At 48.3% G+C, this 19,343-nt stretch overlaps 1 protein-coding gene across 1 annotated transcript in view; it reads right to left on the minus strand.

Moving 5' to 3' along the window:
• Positions 1-19,343, minus strand: part of TTLL5 (tubulin tyrosine ligase like 5) — a 279,763-nt gene that overhangs the window by 225,553 nt on the left and 34,867 nt on the right. The window contains exons 8-9 of the mRNA XM_045288172.1: positions 11,566-11,635; positions 9,761-9,845 (exon numbers count right to left, since the gene is read on the minus strand). Of these exons, the coding sequence (XP_045144107.1) occupies positions 9,761-9,845; positions 11,566-11,635 (155 nt within the window). The remainder of the gene's footprint in view (positions 1-9,760; positions 9,846-11,565; positions 11,636-19,343) is intronic.

Below are 19,343 nucleotides of genomic sequence, written 5' to 3' on the forward strand. Positions count from 1 at the left end.
GGGGGAAATGCTTGCAGAAGAGTTGTGAGGGGTGCCCCCACCCCATCTGTCTTCGGGGCTTGGGCACTCAATTTTGCAAAAACCAACCCATAAGGGCCTCACTCTGGCCTTTGTATTTCTTGAGCGTTCACTGGTTGGTCAAGCTGCCGTCCATCATATAGGATAAGGAGGTCCACCCCAGTTCTCTCTACATGTATCAGCGGTTTATACTGACCCACCAGTTACTGAAGGGCTGAGCCCAGTCTTCAGTATGGAGTATGACCCAAAGAAAAAATATAAATAAACTCACTGCCATCGGGTTGATGCCAACTCAGCCACCCTATAGGGTGGGGTGAATGTGAGTGAGTTTGTAACTCTTTACAGGAGTAGAAAACTCTAAGATTCCTCACACCTGGGCCAATAGGTGATATCATGCTACACGGAGAAAAGGCTGAAGTGGCAAGGATTTTTGTCTTGCTTGGATCCACATCCAAGGTTCATGGAAGTAGCAGTCAAGAGATCAAAAGATGAGTCGCAGTACGTAGATCTGCTGCACAAGACCTCTTTAGAGGAGGACTGAAGAGCAAGGATGTTGCTTGGAGGACTCAAGTGTGCCTCACCCACGCCATGGTATCTCCACTACCTCATCTGCAGTGAAAGTTGCCCACTGAATAAAGAAAATGGAAAAAGCATCGATGCGTTTGCCTTGTGGTGCTGTAGAGGTAAACTGGCAGTGCCATGCACTGCTAAAGGACAAACAGCTCTGTCTTGGAAGAGGTGTGGCCAGAGTGCTCCTTGGAGGCAAGGGGGGCCCAGACTTTGTCTGAAGTACTTTGGACATGTTATCAGGAGAGAGCAGGCCCTGGAGGAGGACGGCGTGCTTGGAAACGTGGAAGGGCGGCAAAGGAGAGGAGGGCCCTGGGCAACATAGACTGACATGGTGGCTGCAACACTGGGCTCAGGCACACAAACACTTGTGAGAAGGGCACACACAGGCTTTGTTCTGTTGTGCGTGGTGTTGCTATGGTTCAGAACGACTCGATGGTACCTAACAAGCCAGTTACCAAGAGGAACCAACACAATGTCCGGGATGTCGACAGCATGCCTCACCTGCCTGCCTGGGACGTTCCTGGAGGGATCGGGAAAGTGGCTGCATACGTGAGAATTGAGTCAAGAAATCCCTTAAAATAATGGCAGTCATCTACAAAAAGATGTAAGACTACAGAGAAAACGATGGAATAAGTGAAAAGTTTTTAACATGATGCATAATCTCAACTCTCTCTCTGACCTGTGTTTGTACCTGCAGATTACATAAAGAGAGATTAGGTGGGAAAGCTTCAAAACGCTGGTGAGCTGACCAATCTGGGCCGGAAGATCATTAGTGAGTATTTTTGTAATTTCTAAACGTTTGTATTGGGTATGATAACTTTATTATTAGAAAAGTAAAAATTACTTATTGACTAATTTGAGTTTAAAGTAAACATAGGTAAGGATATTGCACAATGGATGGCGAACTATATTGAGTCTTTGGAAAGTGTCCATTAAAAACCTGGAGGAGCCCTGAGCCCACTACTGGGGCGTGCAGCAGAGCAGAAGGGGGGGGGGGCGGGCAGGGGGATGCCAAGGATAGATGTGGGGCCAAGGCATGGCATCCCATCAGACTTGACTAGAAAGCATTCGTAAAGAACAACAAATAGACCTTGAACTATTAAAAAAACCTGGAGGAAAAAATACAAGCTTATTATTACAAGGGGGGAAATAGTAGATAAACTTCTCCCTATTGAAAATCAAGGCGACAAGTATGGAACGGGAATAAGCTCTAATACATATTGTAGCTTAAAGCTAGAATTGGAGGTACTGACATGAACTCTGCTTTCAACGTAGACACACGTGTATGTACCCATGGAAGTCAGTAGTGCTACTAGGATCCCCGTCTCTACGTGCATGGATTTGTCGGCACACACGTTGTGTGGGCCTGGCTCTTGATACATGGCTGGCAGCAGACAAGTTCTCTTAGAAATAGAATTGTCTTAGTCTCATTCGGGCACCTTCAAACGAGAAGGACACTCTGCCTAACACAGGGGGAAGCAATTCTGAGGTTGAGGCTGATATCAAACTTTTTAGCAAATCTCCAGCACACAGCTATCCAGATCACTGAAGTTTTGCAAATAAGGTGATGAGAATGCTCTCCCACATAAAACCATCATTCTTGGATGGGTTCAGCATTTTAAGGAAGGTTGGGAAGACCTCAAAGATTAACTAAGTGAGGGAAGACTGTCAACTCCCACGAATGAACTGTGGCTGAAGCCCAGACACTGGTGGCAGAGGGCCACAGAACTGCCACGGATGCGATGGCTCTGACTGTGGGCTCTCAATTGGTTCCACGGTTTCAATTTTAAGCGAACATCTTGTCCTCAGTGAGCAGGCAGCTGGGTGGGTGCCAAAGTGTTATGCACAGATCAGCAAGCTCAAAGAGCTGATTGTTCCATCTGTCTTCTAAGCCAGATCAAAGCTGATAAAGACTATTTTATGGGATGAATCATAACCAGGAAAGTCTTGGATTGACTAATATAATCTGGAGAATACGGTCCCATTTTAAAAAAGTGGGGAGGGGGGTCTTCCAAGGGATCTCCTGGGCTAGTTAAATTCAAGGCAGAAAGGTCAATTCAGAAGGTTATGGTGACCCCAAAGGCTATGGAACTCCCAAGGAGTAGTCTTGGGAGAGTTTCTCAAAGGATAAGCATGGGATCAGGAAGAAGTTTTGAGAAAACCGACAATGGCATTGGCAAGTAAAGAGCAGGAAAGCTGCAGAGAGCAATGCGTCCACTGTACCACTGCACTGCACCGGCACATGCTTTGCAGGGCAGCCAGGGCTGTCCAAGGAGACCTTGATTGAGAAGCCTTACCCCATTTGCCCCAAACCCTGATCTTACCCTTTCAGACTTGGTGTGGTCATTCCCTGGGCAGAAGGTAAAAGGAATGCAATTTGAGTTCTTCCTTCAAGAATGTAAAAACTGTCATTTTTGACAGGGTATTGTCCCTCTGGGAAAGTACAGAGAGATGGAGATAGGGCCTTCAGAAGTGTACAGACTAGCACAGTCAAGAAACAATAGCTTCGCGTGTTGTATATTTTTATTTAGTAAGGGTTTCTATTACTTTGTAGCAAGATTTTGACTTACCCTCATATGTCCATGTGTTTTTCCTAGGTCAGCCCACTGCAAAGACCTGAGAGCAGTAATGTCCCCGAAGCAATGACTACATCGAGCATCTAGACCTTGATTTCTAAATACCACTACACGAAAGGCAAAAGCAGCCAGTGCTCCTTGGAAAAATGGTTGATTCCAGAGCCGGGGCAAGGAAAACAGGATGAACCTGAAACATCTTGTGCCAGAAAATAAGGTCTTAAAGAATGAGGGGGGACATGGCCAAAGAACACAAGGGCCATTTTCAAGGGGCTGCCATTGGCCAAACCTGGAACAAGCTGAGCATCCAAATAAATCATGAGAGCAAAGTATCATAAACCCATCAAATAAAAACGGAATCCTTGCGTCCACGTTGATATAAACAAACAAAGGAATACACAAACAGTGCGAAGAGAAAGCTCTCTTTTGGATTTTAGAGAGCCAAATAATGAAAGTAAAAAGAACTGAAGGAGAAAACCATCAGCGTCATAACCATCCGGGCAGACCCACCAGTGGACGCTAACGGTACTGGGTGAGGCGAGGTGAGGCGCGCGACTTTAGTGGTCTCAGAGGATCGCCTCGTAAAATGCTTATAAATGAATACAGGGAAGACAGAGTAACTTCAGCGTGTAGGAGTCTGGCAGACACCCTCTTACCCAAGGGTCAAACACCACACTAAGCAGATACAGATAAAACGCAATGAGAACACAGTATCACTTCTGGGATCTTCTGGCCAAACAAGCCCAGCCTGGGTCTGTCTGGTCATGAGAAAACACTGCATCAACCTACATCGAGAGAGATTCTACAGAAATGCCGAGCCTGGCATCTAAAAACGTCATGGAAGTCACGGAACGCCCGGAGGGGTGCTTCCAAACTGACGGCGACGGAAAAGACATGGCGGCTGGCCCTGGACCGAGCATTTCTGTCACAAAGAGCATTATCAGGGCAACTAGCAACACGTGGATGAAATCTCTATGCAAACGGTAAAAGCGATTCTTACAGATTTTCTCTAAGTTTAAAAGGGTTTCTTCGAGATGAAATCTAAATTTAAAAATTTTAAGTTTCACCAAAAATTACAGGGCCTCCCCACTCATTTCCCTTAAAAAACAAGACCTGACCCCACCCCCACTCATCACTAGCTCGCTGACAGTGAGAAGGGAATGTCCCTGTGGGGAGGACACGCGCATACACACTCTCTAGTCCCAGCTGGCCAACAGTCACCAGTGCCTGTCCTAGAGAGCATGGCAGGTTTGTGGTCCTTGACTTTAACCATCGCATATTATCCAATTACATTCGGTTTAGGTTGGAAAGTGTCAACACGGCTCCTTGATTAGCAACAAAACGAATGAGACCATTCTCCATTGGGAACCGGGGGACCCAGTGTGCAAAACACCTGCCCAGAAACAGAATGAGGAATGAAACTGCGGAGTCCCGAGGCTCATCGGTCAGAATGTCACTCCACGGCGGGTGGAGAGCTTAGCCACCTGTCTAATCGGAGACCCTGGGTACACTTTCACAGCACACCGGTGTGTCTGAGGCGGCATGCCTATGTTTTCTTTCCATTTCAAACCACACTGTAAACAAAGATGGAGTATCTATATTCCGGCAGAAATGCTTGTCAAAAGCTACACTTCCTTTCTCATCTCTGAAGGCTCCTCCGTGAGAATCAAAGCGATGGGAATATTCCAACATCTCTTGAGTGTCCGTGTGAACAGACTTGTGAGTCGTCGTCAATTCTGACTCACAGTGACCCGACGGGGGTAGCAGAACCTCCGCATGGGGTCCAAGGCTGTGCATCTCTGTGAGGGCACACAGCCTCATCTTCTCCCAGAAGCCACTGCACCCCCTGGGCTCCTGGGAAGCCCGGGACAGGCACCCCAAGAATGCTGACCGAGGCTGTGACGGAGGTGCTGGCTGCAGAATCTGCCAGCATGGAGCCCAATGGGGAGGAGAGGGCAGAGGAAGCAGGATTTTTTTGTTTTATTAAACTCTCTTCCTCCCATTCCACCTCGACGTTTTTTTCCCTTACGACACTGTAGTGGTAGCCATTGGTGGTCTAGCTGCAGGGCAGCTGAGCCCCCCTTTGGGTGGTAACACCTTCTGACCAACGTGGGCTCGTCTTGTACAGAGAGAAGCCAGCAGCTGGGAGAAGACCCCGCCTGTGGCTCTTGGCTCCTGTCCCGGCAGGTGTAGCCACTCTGGGTCAGAGAAGTGGGAGGAAGAAGGGCGAGCACCCTGGGCAGCCTTGGCAGGAGCTACTGGGCTTCATCCGGGCCTGACCCAGAAAAAAAAAAAGCTTATGGAAGAGAACAAGAGGCCCCAGCGCTCTCTGATGTGCGTGGACCAGCTGCAGCCCTGGGAGTGCCAAGGGGCAGCAGGGACTGGCAGCGCCCTGCGGAGCCGTCTGGGAGGGGATTACCAGCCTGATCCTTGGGCTGCAGAGCCAGAAATGACTCAAGCTTCACAAACAGCCAGGGCCTGCCAGAGAGGGTGACAATGAGTCCTGGAGAGGGCTTTCTCCCCTTCATCGCTGCCTCCCCACCCACCCCCAACACCCACCCCCCCTTAGCTGCTGCGGTGGATTTTGGACAGTGTGCAGCCTGTGAGGTAATCGGAATTTCTTGGCAACTAGCAAGTACCTGAATTCTTTCAAAACCACAGGAATCCAGCAGAGAAAAGGTAAATATCCCTGCGGAGCCAGTGTTAATTAGCAAGGAAAGCTACTGAAGGAGGGGCTGGGGGGGCGGGGGGCGCGGATAACAGGCAGGACCCGGTCTAGGCGCAAGCTGGCTGGGGGGGGAGAGGCCCTACTGAAGACGCCCTTGGCTGGGCTGCCGGACTTGGACTTGGGCCTGCTCCCAGCCCTGGCCTCCCACCTCCATGTGGTGTGTGGGTGGGTGGGGGTGGGTGGGGGGGAGCGGCCGCCCGGCTCCCAGCTCCAGGGCACTTGCTTACTTGCTTCCCCCCAAGTTGCTACATTTCTTTCGGGCTGTGACAACACATTTGGTTTTCAACTCAATTTTGCTTTGATTCCTCACCCGCCCGACCCCCCCCCCTTTTTTTTCCTGTTTCAGTGAAAATTTGGCTATGAGCTTCGTCTCAAAAAAGGGCCTTGTCAAATCGTTTAGACCAAATGTTGGAACCACCTAACTGTAAAATCCAGGACAAAGTCTTTTCTGGATTCCACTCTGACAGGAAAACAGAATCTATCCAGGCTCGGTGGCCAGCAGCACAGGCTCTGGGCATGGAGTGCCCCCTGCTGGTGCACAGCAGCATGGTGCCCCTGGGCACGGTGGCCCTCTCCCTTCGCTCCGCTCAGCTCCGAGAATCTCGCCCTAGGGACCGCTGTTTCAACGCCTCCGCGTTTACTGAGAAAGGGAAACTGAGGGTTTTTCTCCATCCGATGTTAATAAAGCCAGAACCATGAAAAAGACAAAATGCGAGAGAAATGAACAAGTCTTGGTTGTTGCTTTTCTTTCAAAAGCTTGAGAAAAATAGAAAATGGCATCAAACTCTTATTTCACAAAACTGTCTTGTGACACTGACTGAACCGTCCCATTATCACCTACAACTCACTGGAGGTCCCAAACTGAAGTGACAGGGCGTTCGTTCTACAGCGGACACTTCCTATGCACGGATGCAAAATGGCTGTAACTGCTCCCAGTGTGCCTCTTTAGAAAGATGCCAACCTTCCCAGTTAAGCCTCAGAGTAAAATGTGCTAGCCATCTCATCCCCTACTGAGTAGCTTCCGTTGTGACCACATAAGGCCATGTGACCCCAGAAGACTAAGTGCTGTGGCTCTGGAGGGGCTACCATGGAAATGTCACGACACAGACAGTGGGTTCTGCAATCAACAAAGCCGCGAGGGAACGTCAGGGCCACAGCGAGGGAAGATACGGGTCTGTGGGTACCTGAAGTCACTGCAGAGAACAGTGTGCCTTCTTAGGTTCTGGGGCCTGGCTTGTCCTGGTCTCACCTACCAGCCTTTTGGCCTGTGCTTTCCAGTGGGCCTCACTCAAACCAAACCCACTCGTCACAGTCCTGCAGGACAGAGAAGCATGCTCCCAGCACGTGCGTGTCCGAGGCTGTGACTCCTTCCAGAGGCAGACTGCCACGGCGTCCTCCGGTGCAGCAGCTGGTGGGTGTGAGCCCCCGACTTTAGGTTAGCAGTTGTGCCCCCAAAGCACAAAAGAAGATGGCTTTTTGTTTGTTTTTTTTCGGTTCAATTCAGTCTTGGGTTTTTTTCAAAACTGTTTTTCAAGTTATTCGGGGAGCAGAACATCCATTATCATATTATTGTTTAACACTACGTTCCTGCTAGAGAAAAGAGTTAATTCAGGGGACCCTGACTTCTACCACACACCCAGTAGCCAAAAGCACTCGACTATCTGAAGTGAATCATTTCATAACTTTAGCATTGTTTGCATTACATGCTCTGTGCCCCTGAGGTCTTACAACTAGGCCAAATTTTACCAGTAGGGAGGGCTATAAATACTGTGGGTGAAATATTTCAGAATGCTGTATAAAGCACACTGGCATGATAGCTTGAGAAACCCTGAACATAACTTTGATATCTCTTCCCTATTCAGGAAGTACAATTTCCAGCAGGGTGTAACCTACTTCCCGCCTGGTAGAGGAGAAAAACTAGGGTGAGGTGAGCTGATGGAAAACGGCAAAAGGCCAGATACCCAAGAGGGTAAGCACTTGCTCGCTCACTCGCTCACTCACTGATGTTGACTCACAGCCACCTGGTAGGGCAGGGTAGCACTGGCCCATGTGAGTTTCCAAGTCTAACTCTTGACAGGAGTGGAAAGCCTCGTCTTTCGTCCATGGTGCAGCTAGTTGTCCTGAACTGCTGACCCTGTGGCTAACAGTCCCATGTGTCACCACTGTGCCAGGGCTCCTAAGGGCAGCTCAAACACTCACACTCACTGCCGTCTTGCCAATGAGAGAGACCCTGACGGATCACGTCATCAGTCTGTGCTTTAATGCCTGGTCCAGTCCTTAATCCAACTACTGGGAAATACTCTCCCTTCAAGGCTTTTCAGGGACAAATGGCCCAAACTAGAGGCTTCATCCAGTACCCTCCAGCCCTCCAGTGCTCCTGGACGCTGCTGTCCCCAGTGAGGACAGTGACAGGCTTCCACATGCTGTCACTGCCACCTAGAGGGCATGCGAGGACACAGTTCAACCAACCGGAGTCTTCAGGAGGCCTCTCCTCCTGCTTCTAGTCATAGCACACAGCCCCAAACAAAAACGCAGGAAACCCAAGTGTAGGAAATAAAGGAAAGATGATTCTAAAATACCCATCACAGTAGTCAAAAATATAATCACATGTGTAAAAAGCACCTACACTTAAATAGGTAGCCTCCTTTTATGCAGACTTTCCCACCTTGTTCAAAGTGCATTTTCTAAATACAGAAACAGCCAGATCAGGATTTAGTGCGTAGTAACTACAGACATACCTGGGAGATAGGATAGGCTCGGTTCCAGACCACTGCGATGCTGTAACTATCACAATGAAGCAGGTCACAATTTGTTTGTTTGTTTGCCTCCCAGTGCACATGAAAGTTGTTTACATTGTGCTCCGGTCTTTTCAGTGTGCATCATAAAAAAGCTTGAACAATGGAGATAATTACCACCACATTTGACCCTTCAATTTGTTGTTGTTGTTGTTTTTAAAAAGCATCATGGAGCGCCCAGCCCTAATGGCAGTGCTCCCAAACATCAGCGCAAACACCAGCAGCAGCAAGCGCTGGTCAGCGCGCAAAGCCCTGGTCCAGGGCATGTGTAACGGGCCACGCAGCACTCGCTGCCTCGGATGCTGGGTTGGGGGAGAAAGTGTGTTTGTTCCTCTGAGCCCGGTGAGCTCCAAGTAGGGAGTCACCAGATACGCCAAAAATCACCTGCCAGCATCATCCAGGGAAAACTCAGGGCAAAGTGACCAGTTAAACAGCTATCCGTTCATTCATGGGGAGAACAGATCAAGCACAGCAGGGTGGTGTGTACAGGCCAAACAAATTAGTGTCTTTAGGGAAATATCAAACTTATGTTTTGTCAGGAAGTCACATTACCTCAATCCCTACTATACAGCCGATGGGAAGTATATTGCTTTCAAGCTAAAACAAAAATGCAGCAACGTCCTTAAACAGGAGAGGGCATGAAACAGTTCGAGCCTTACGCTCTGAAATCAAAGCTCAGCTTCAGCACTACCCAGCTACAGGATCTCGGGAAAAGTGACTTCAAGTCCCATCACTTATTGAAGCCTTGGCTCCCTCAACTGCAAAAACCCATCAGTTAGAAAGATGTTTTGAGCATAAGAGAAAAGCCTGGTTTGAAACAGATACCCACACAGGGAACGTTATTTCCTTTCTAGAGCTACTGTGGAGAAGAATGGTCACCAGTCACGTCATGGAAACCCATGTGGAGCTGCGCGCTGCAGGGAAATGTGTGTCTGTAGACAGTCAGCATGACTTCTGACATCAGAAGCCCATCTGGGCCCAGTCTCCTGAGTTGAACACAGCGGGAAGAGACGGCCTAGTCTGAAGAAACTTCAATGGACTCAGCCTGCTCCGCCCACCCGAAGGAAGCCTCTCACCTGGCCAATCCTTCTTCATAGAGGTAGATGATGAGAGGGTCATAGGAGGTCACAAGCACATAGAGGCGCACGTCAAACTTGAAATCTAGAAAAAAGTTTGGATTCACAGGAAAAATTAAGTGTGTTCGTTTTTTGTCACCGGCCAAACAGGACACTGCAGCATTACTGATTATGAAAGAAAGAGCTTGCCTCTCCCCACGGAACACAAGGTGCTCAGACAACCGTGCCTTCAGCGAAGAAATCATCACTGTACCTCTAACGTCTCTCCAGACACAGTATGACTATTATGTACAAATCACATATAGAGAAAGATCAACCCCAAACAAACCAAACTCGCTGCGACTCAGAGCAACCTGACAGGGCCGGGTAGAACTGGCCCCGTGTGTCTGAGACTGTAACTCTTTCTGGGAGTAGAAAGTCCCGTCTTTCTCCCACGAGGCAGGGGATGGTTTCTAACTGCTGACCTTGCAGTTAGCAGGCCAATGCATAGCCACTATGCCACCACAGCTCCTGGACAGATTAACAGTATGCTTTATAGAGAAAGATAATGATTGTAAATTATATAAAAATATACAGTATAGAAACTTGTAGTTTCCATATATACTAAAAAAAAAAAATCACTGGCGTTCAGTTGGTTTTGACTCCTGGTGACACTATAGGACATGGAAGAACTGCTCCTGTGGGTGTCCAAGACTGGCCTCACACTGCTGACCACAGCTGCCATCAGCAGCCAAACTCAGTAACTACTAGGCTCCCATGATTCCCCGCGCATATTTATACTAGGGGGCTTCCAAAAGTAGCTCTTGTGGGGAAAAGTGCATTATCTTTGAATTCCATTTTCCACAAACTTTTGAAGCCCCCTCTTGTTTACTAAGGACCCCTGGTGGCACAGTGGGCTATGCATCAGGCGCCTAACCACAAAGTCAGCAGTTCAAACCACCAGCTGCTCCGTGGAAGACAAGGCTTTCTACTCCCATAAAGAGTTACTCTTAGAAACCCAAAGGGGCAATTCTACCTTGTCCTATCTATAAGGTCATGATGAGTCAGAAAAGACTCAATGGCAGTGGATTGTTGAGTTCCTTTTTATGATTAGTTAACGTATAAAGCCCTTTCTCCTCTATTACTTCATTTCTTCTTTGAAATAACCTTAAAGGCAGGTGAGTTAGTTTACTGTGCCAACCTGGCCGATAAACACATGTGGGGTTACTTGAAGGGTGGAGGGATAAATGGCTTGGTGAGCCTCGCCTTTCTAGTTCTCGGGTCTCTTGCTTTGTGATGGTTGCACCAGAGTGCAGCTGCGTTAGCCAGTTCCCTGCTTCAGCTGGCAAGGCTGACTTCCTGCAAGACATCTCTGAGGAAAAGCCACATGGACCTACCCCGATGCAGCCCTGGTGCTGGAGAAGTTGTGTGGAGACCCCTGCCAGCGCTGAGATGCTTACACATTCATTGGCTTGCCTCCTGCAGTCGGCATCATTGTGTCCATTTTGTGAGATGGAAGAGGACTTTGTGGATTGGTGTTGGACATATGGGTTAATGTTGGACTTGTGGGCTTGGGAAGCACTGGGTTGGGATGTTTTCTTGATGTGCACCTATTCTTTATATAAAACTCTCTCTTATGCATGTGTTTCTGTGGATTTGTTTCTCTAAAGTACCCAGACTAATATAGCAGGTAAAGCAGCAGCCTGTCTCTTGGGCCATAGTTGCCAATAGCTTAATAAAGACCTACTAGAAACGGTGAAGACGATATTTGTTACAACTGTAGCAGGGTCTAGGCCAGAGCAGTCAAGGGCCGAATCGCAACTCACCATCTATGAGCAGGGGGTTGTTAATGTAACGGGAGACCAGGATGTTCTCTTCCAGGGAAATCTGGTTTGGCTATTAAGTAAAGAAAAAGGAAAAGGGGTGGAAATGAAGACAGGAACCCGCACTTACAAGAACAGAGGGCACTCTTTACCTTTTGAAACATGCTATGAGAAACAACAACGAAATGCTAGGAAAAAGTTCTTCCCACTTAACCTATACAGTCAATCGGCCATAACATAAATAACATACCATTCCCATAAGCATGTGGGTATCCAATTGAGATGGAAGAAAAATAAATTTATATATGGACTATCTTTTTAAATTAAGGGATTAAAACATTTTAAAATTGTGATTTAGGCGAAAGTTGACAGAACGGATCATCAGCTTTACAGGCAACAATTCAAACATATTTTATTTCATGCAATCCCCACAATGTATCAACTTTACATGTAACAATTTGCACATGCTTTGTTTCAATGAATCCATTGCAATCCCCGCACTTAGCTCACATCCCTAGTGTTTCCTATTTCCATCCCTCTTCCTAGGCAAATGCTGCCCTTGTGATCCGAAATGGTTGATTATTCGAGCACAGGGGTGAGTTCAGCTCCAGACCTGAAGGGAGACTAAGGGTCATAGTCTAGGAGGACCCACCAGTCTCATCAAGTGGCTGAGACCGATAAATCCAGTCTCTTTATGATTCTGAGTTCTGCTCCACATTTCTCTCCCACTGTATCCAGAATCTTCTAATGAGCAGCTGGGAGTGAGAGCCAGGTACCAGCCGTTGTTCTGGTTTCCAGATGGTGGAGACTGATGTCCGCATGGTCCGTTAATCTACTGGACCAAGTGCTTCCATGCATCTTTCCCTTTCATCACTTCTCAAGGTGGGGAAAGGCCGACAGATGCATCTTCAATGGCTGCTCACAAGCTTTGGAGACCCCCTCTGCTACTCACCAAAGTTGGATGTAAAACACTGTGAACTATGTTACACTAATTGAACACAAAGTACCTTTATAGGGTCTAAACAGCTTTAAAGATTTAAATACATGATACTAGCTAGGGGGTCAAGAAACTAGGCGCTACCATATATACTCGAGTATAAGCTGACCCAAATTATCAGCCGAGGCATCTAATTTTACCACAAAAACTACAATAAAAATGTGCTGAAAAACGTGGCTTATACACGAGTATATATGGTACTTTAAAAACAGATTTTAAAAGTTGTGTTCTCCCACGTGTAAAGTATGACAGACACTTTTAAATACCACTATCATTTTTAAATGAAGGCTCTCATCAACTGGTTTAGTGAACATCAGAGAACTTTCTACAATGGATGCTAGCTAGCATTTCCCCAGTAAAGTGGGATGGACAATTCACTGAACTCAGTCAAGGGTGCCTAGTGAGTCATGTGTGCAAAGACTGAGCAAGATCTATGTAGATTTTCTTTGTTGTTTTTCAATGAAAATAAGCTGCTTGGACAATAAGTAATGAGTAATATTAGACAAGGGAACCCTGGAGGTGTGTAATGGTTATACACTGGGCTGCAAACTGCAAGGTCAGCAGTTCAAAACAACCAGTCGCTCCAAGGGAGAAAGATGAGGCTTTCTACTCCTGTAAAGAGCTACAGTCTTGGAAACCCACAGGGGCAGTTCTACCCTGTCCTACAGGGTTGCTATGAGTTGGAATCAACTCGATGGCAGTGAGTTTATTAGACAGTGCATAAGGTACTAAGGCTATAATAATCAACAACAACAACAAAATGGGAACAAGCCTTCCCCTAACAGAGCTTAACACTCAGTAGTCCCTGCCCTCAAAGGATTTACTTAGGGAGAGGGACAGCAAAGGATGCTATTTACAAGAGGACCAAGCAGTAAAACATCAGGTTTTGAACAGAAAGCACAGACCAGCCAGTGGGCTTGGTACGGAAGTTAATGTCGCAAGTTCTCAAGCACATGGTGGGAAGGAAAGGAGCCAGCATTGGTGGGGGGAGAGATGGCAGACAGCATGCAGCAAGAGCTTAGGCAGAATCACTGACTTGGGATTAGAAGACCAAACTAGCGAGGACTTCACTGGCCAAGGGACTCTAAGCCCTAGAAAGAAGAGTGTAGGCTGAACGTGGTGAGAAGAAGCAGCGAGCTACTGTGGAGTCATGAGTAAGTGCAAAGGAAGATTAAAATATTCGAATATTCTAACTAGAACAACTTTATGTGAGCATAGATTGACATGGGGACATCAGCCAAAAGCCGCCACAATCCATAGAAGCCAAAAAACCCCAGACAGGAAGTGGCAATGATCATAATGGCTACAGCAGCAGCAACAGAAATAACTGCTAACGTTTGCAGAAGTGTTAGCTCTTAGAATTTAATAAACGTATTGAGCATTTATTGTGTGCCAAGTGCTTCGCAAATAGTATTTTATTTAATCCAGACTCAATCCCATGAGACAGACACATCACCGTCCACATTTAACAGATGAGGAAAGAGGCAGAGCGGGTTCGGAACCGGCTCATAGTTACACAGCTAAAGCACAGGACAGAGCTGATGCATGCGACACTTAACTCAAAAACGCTACACGTAGCTCTCTCGAATATCTTGACCTAAAATAACTCACTGAATTTCCAGTCTATTGTTGTCATATTGCATCTGTCACCTCCACTACTGCTAAATCAAAGCCAAACCCATGGCCATGGGCTCTATTATGGCTCAGAACAAGCCAACGTAGAGTTTCCGAGGCTGTAAATCTTCACAGGAGCCAGATGGTCCCATCTTTCTCCCAAGCAAGGCTGGTGAGTTTGCACTGGCGACCCTGTGGTTAGCAACTACAGCTGTTCATAAAAACACGGATACTTCTGTGGCTCCTAACAGTATACACAGCCATGAGGAGTGGGCCCGTCAGAGGCAGGAGGATGACCTGTCCCTCTAGCTGCCCATGTGCTATCTCCGAGCACAGAAGTCGATGCTCACCCCCATATGGCCATGCTAACGTCAGCACGGGTCCCCACCCTAATCAGCTCCCTCACCCACATCATTCTTTCTCCTGACTCCCTGCTGGGTCTTGGGCACTATCTCCGTGTGGAGCCAGCTTGGTGTGTAAGGGCTGATGCAGTCAGAGGAGGCAGGAAGAAGCAGGCTGTGTGCCAAACCTACAATTACATCCGTGTCGCTTTGTGTACGGAGTAACATCTAACAGACTACAGTAGCTCCGGGACCCCCAGCTGCCCTTCACACCGTGAGTACACTAGTGGACTTCACTCCAGGGCGAATCTAAGGCCCACCCCTAGGGCCCCTCCTCTCGTGCTGCCCGCCCCCCTTATTCAGAGAGCGTGAACAGTTCAACTTTCCATAGCTCTCGCTGCTATCTGCAATAGGAATTAAACTGTAGGCTCACAGAAGAAAGGGGCGGTCTGAGTATCGTTTCTTTGCACATGCCCACCAACACCTAATGTAGGCTTTGCTTTTCATCAATCCCAACTCTCTCAAGTTAACTGAACTCAGATTGCCTTCCAAAGCACACTAAAGAAGAAATATTAATACACTGAAAGTTGAAAGCCCACCCCCTTTTCTCAGAGGATCTGCTAAGTGATCAGGTGGAATGCTACAGTGTTTACAGCGTATGCTCTGAAAAAGTTGTACACTAGAGACATTTACAAGGACAAAAAAATCGAGTAATGGTTGAAGCTGTTTATGTACCACCAAATACCTCCTGGGATTTAGTTTCCTCGCTTGGAGATTCAGAGCCGTGAGTTCATGGTACATCCCAATTAACCAGCCTAATAGTGTGTTTAGTGTTTCCGTTCTACCTTCTAAGTGGATACATAATGCTTTGGGGGTCTTAAAAGCTTGCAAGAAGCCATCCAAGGTATAACAATTGTTGTCTCTTTGCTGGAGCCACAGAAGAAGTGGGAGAGTCAAGAATAGAAGAAGAAAGTGAAATCAATGTGTGCCCGTTGCCTCTGACAACAACGGCCTCCTCGGCCATGGGATCCAAAGCACTGGATGGTAACCAGCTACTCTGATAGGACGTTTTGCTCCAAGATTCTATAGAAGAATCCCCATCAAATGAGGGGGCCTGCAGAAAAGAATTTCAAATTCTCATGGAATCCAGAATTTCTAGAGCCATGGTGGCTACAGGAACGCCTGAAACCTTGGCAATCTTTAAGCCTTAGACGCCAAGGACCCAATGAGCTACAGGACTACAGGAAAGAATGTCTGGCCCAAGCATGGTGCTTGCTCTCTTATGATCTGTCGAGATGGGATCAAACCAAGTAACTCCAAAGAACCAATGGGAATCGTAGAGGGCAGTGAGTTCATGTCAATGATGGGGAAGGAGCAACTCAGGGGGGCTTCCCCTCACTCAAAGAATGGGATGGGTGCCACTGAGCCAGTGAGTCGACAGACAGAAGCCACTGCGTGAGTGCACGTCGTGCTGTGTCCATTCCCAACCACAAAGACAAACAAATGGAGATGTCACATGAAGGGGCGGGGGGAGAAAGCAAGCTCTGGGATGAACTAGGCCTGAGTTACTATCTTAAACTCCGCCACTTAGGAAGGAAATAGCAGTACCGAACTCAAAGGGTCCATCTAAAGAGGGAAGGAGGCTGGAACTGAAAAGGCCATGTCTGGCACATACAGCAAACGCAACCGTATTTACATGTTTCTAACTGTCAACGTGCACGACTCAACAGAATTCAGTGTGTGCGTGGTCTTCTACCCAGAACAGGGCAGTGAGCTACAGTGGAGAGGCAGTAGAAATCCTCAGGAGGTCTTAAGGGGGTGACAGCACCTGGCACACTCCTCTAAATATTCGTGAACAAAGGGGGTGGGGTGCTGGGAGAGCACGTGACATGGAAACACATCAGAATTTCCCACCAGGACAGGAGTGAAGAATGGCCCATAGGCTCCGGCTGCTTCCAAATCTCGGGAAGCAGGACTGCCCCTCACGTGAGTGACATGTGAGAAGGAAGGCTGAAGTGGACCCCCATCGGCACATTCATACCTTCACCAGCAGACCCCGAGGCTGGCCCCTCCTTGAGCTGAAAATACAAAAGTGGGAAAATGTGGCACTTAGTCACAGTCACTGAAGGGGCTGGAGCCAGCACAGCTCCTCTCCGGGAGGCCCTGGTGCTACAGCTACAGAGGCCATCAGAGACCACGCTGGCCAATGAACTGGATGCTTCCAAGAGCAGGAGTCCACCCTGCTCTCTTCGGGGTGACATAAAAGGCAAGCCTGTTCTTCCCTCCAGCCTGCTCTCGCAATGGTCACAGTCACTATTTGAAGGTATTTTCCGAAAGCAAAAGGGCTGCAACCGTTACAGGGAACTTTCTGGCTCCAGAGGGAAGACTGAGAAAGATGTCTTTTCGCTTGGCCCCTACATCTAACTCCACCTCCTCCTCCTCTTGGCCCCCCAGGCACCCCCCTGCCCGCACCCTCACATTAGTTCTGCTTACAGCCCCTCGGCCTCAGTGCTCCCCTCCCTCCTCTCCAGCCTACAAGGAAAGCAGGCAGCAGCCTTGGAAAGAGTTACTTCATCCAGTTGGCTAACGGGTCACATATTCCACGGGAAAGGATCCAGGTATGGAGAAGGGGGAAGGCTAGGCCCTCTGCGCAGGGCCAGAGGAAAGCGTACTAACGACGAGATTTTTAGGTCTGGGTAAAAGGGGACAAAATTCCAGTTTGGGGGTGAAATGAGACAATTCTCCCGTTATGTACACAGATTGCCGGCTCCTTTTGTGCCAGCTGGCATCTTCCCAGGCTTCTGTCTGGCACCCTCGCCAAATACCTCAAAGAATCAGACTCATTCCACAGCTTCCCAGGGGTAGAGAGTGGGGCGGGAGTGGGGGAGCAAAAGGGTCCTGCCAAGTCCTTTGATCTACACAGGGGGTCTCTAGGGATTCAGCCCAGAGAGGTGGGAGGGGGAAAGAGACTTTTACAGAGCCTGCCAACCACATTCTCCAAAGACATGTCACCTTTATGGGGCTCAGCATCCTGTAAAGAGTTAGGGCGCAGGCCTCTCAGGCCCAACCAGGAAAGTCTAATTTCTGTCCGTTCTGATGACGGTTTTAAAATGGCAAGTCACGAAGGCAGAACAAGCATTCCATAAAGAAGAACCTCCCCAGTGAGCTGGGAATGGGGCCTCTTCTTTGGGGGACCTGTGTCGAAGAAAAAACAGCTAACTTCCACTACAACTGACTCTCAACAGTAATTCCATCTGCCAACCCAAACCCCCAAGCCTAGCTAGCACGACCTGGGGGCAAGGGGGGAGGGGGTGTCGACCCCCCGGCGCTCCTGGCACAGAGCTGGAGAACGTGCTTCTGAGCAGAAGCCTTCACGCCCAAGGTCAGAGCAGAGACAGAGGAGAGACTTGACCGGGCGTGTCAGCCACAGGAGACCCAGGTAGAGGCCTCCAGAGTGAGCGGGTCCAGGTACTAGACAGGTAGTGGGGCCTGGGGCTGCAGGAGTTGCCTGGTCGGAACCGGATTTCAGAAGACACATCAGGCTAGGTCGGGCCGGCAGTACTGAGTCCACCTTTTCAGTACAGGTTGGATTTAAGGATGTCGGGGTGACAGACGCCTGGGACCGGTTCTGCACATAAAGGCAATCGCTCAGACACCATGAGAGACGGGAGAAAGATGCGTGGGGAATTGACGACGGAGCAGTGACCACTCACACCACAGCTTCCCCATTCTCTTCCTACTTCCACTTAAGGGACAGGAAAGAATTTTATTTTATTTTTTTTAAAGAATAAAATGATAATAGGGCTAGAGTACAGTTAAAAGGCGCCATCAACAGACCCAAAATTTAAGGAAATCTTAACAGGTAGGAAGCAGATGGGATCAGGTTGTGAAAACACAGCACGGAAAGTCTCAGAGGTAAACACAATCTCCCCAAGGAGGCCCCCCCAAAGATCCAAGCTAGGAGTCAACAAACATGAAGAATGTCCAAAATAAACAAACAAATAAACAAACAAGTCAACCAACAAACCAACCAACCAACAGACTCACTGCCATCGAGTTAATCCTGACTCTTAGGAACCCTACAGGTCAAGGTAGCACTGCTCTGGGTTTTAGACACTGGTAGAGAAGCCTCGTCTTTCTCTCAGAGTGCCTGGTGATTTCAAACTGTTAACCTTGTGCTTAACAGCCCAACACACCACCACTAAGAAAATCAGTGCGCACGTGTACACGTACACACACACTACTCCAACAACTACGACATAAGCAGCATTTGGAGCCGGAGGAAATCTGTGGGGCTGCCCTGCTCTGTCACATGAGGTCACTATGAGCTGTCCCTCTCCCCCTCAGGTAACACCTCAGGACGGTGCTCTGAGGAAGACAATGAGATCAGAGCCTGAGGGTGCTATGTCCTCGCACCGGAACAGAGAGGAGAGGCAGGGCGAACACAAAAGTCTCTCTAGCCCTAAAGCAAGACCCTCACTAGCCTAGCAAAGCAGAAGGGAGCATGCACCCCCCACCCCACCCCGCTACAATGAAGCCTGGCGTCAACATGCTCGGCCCTTACACAGGCCTGAGTCAGGGAAACTAGGACCACAGCGGCTTCCGTCCATCTAGTCTTGTTTACAAATACGATGCATCACAGGAGGCTCATCAGAACTGAGAAAATCCAATAGCAGGAGACGGCAGGGAAGCTCTATAATGAATGAGTAAACCGAACTAACCCTGGAGGCAGCCGGGAAAAAGTCAAGAAACTGAAGAGAACTTTCAAAAAATTCAACTGGCATCTTTGAAAACATCAGCATGCAAACTGCATCCAATTTTTTTTTAAA

Source organism: Echinops telfairi, unplaced genomic scaffold (assembly GCF_000313985.2).
Source record: "Echinops telfairi isolate 266 unplaced genomic scaffold, ASM31398v2 ScPeMD7_18;HRSCAF=68, whole genome shotgun sequence".
In the NCBI taxonomy this organism is placed as follows: domain Eukaryota; kingdom Metazoa; phylum Chordata; class Mammalia; order Afrosoricida; family Tenrecidae; genus Echinops; species Echinops telfairi.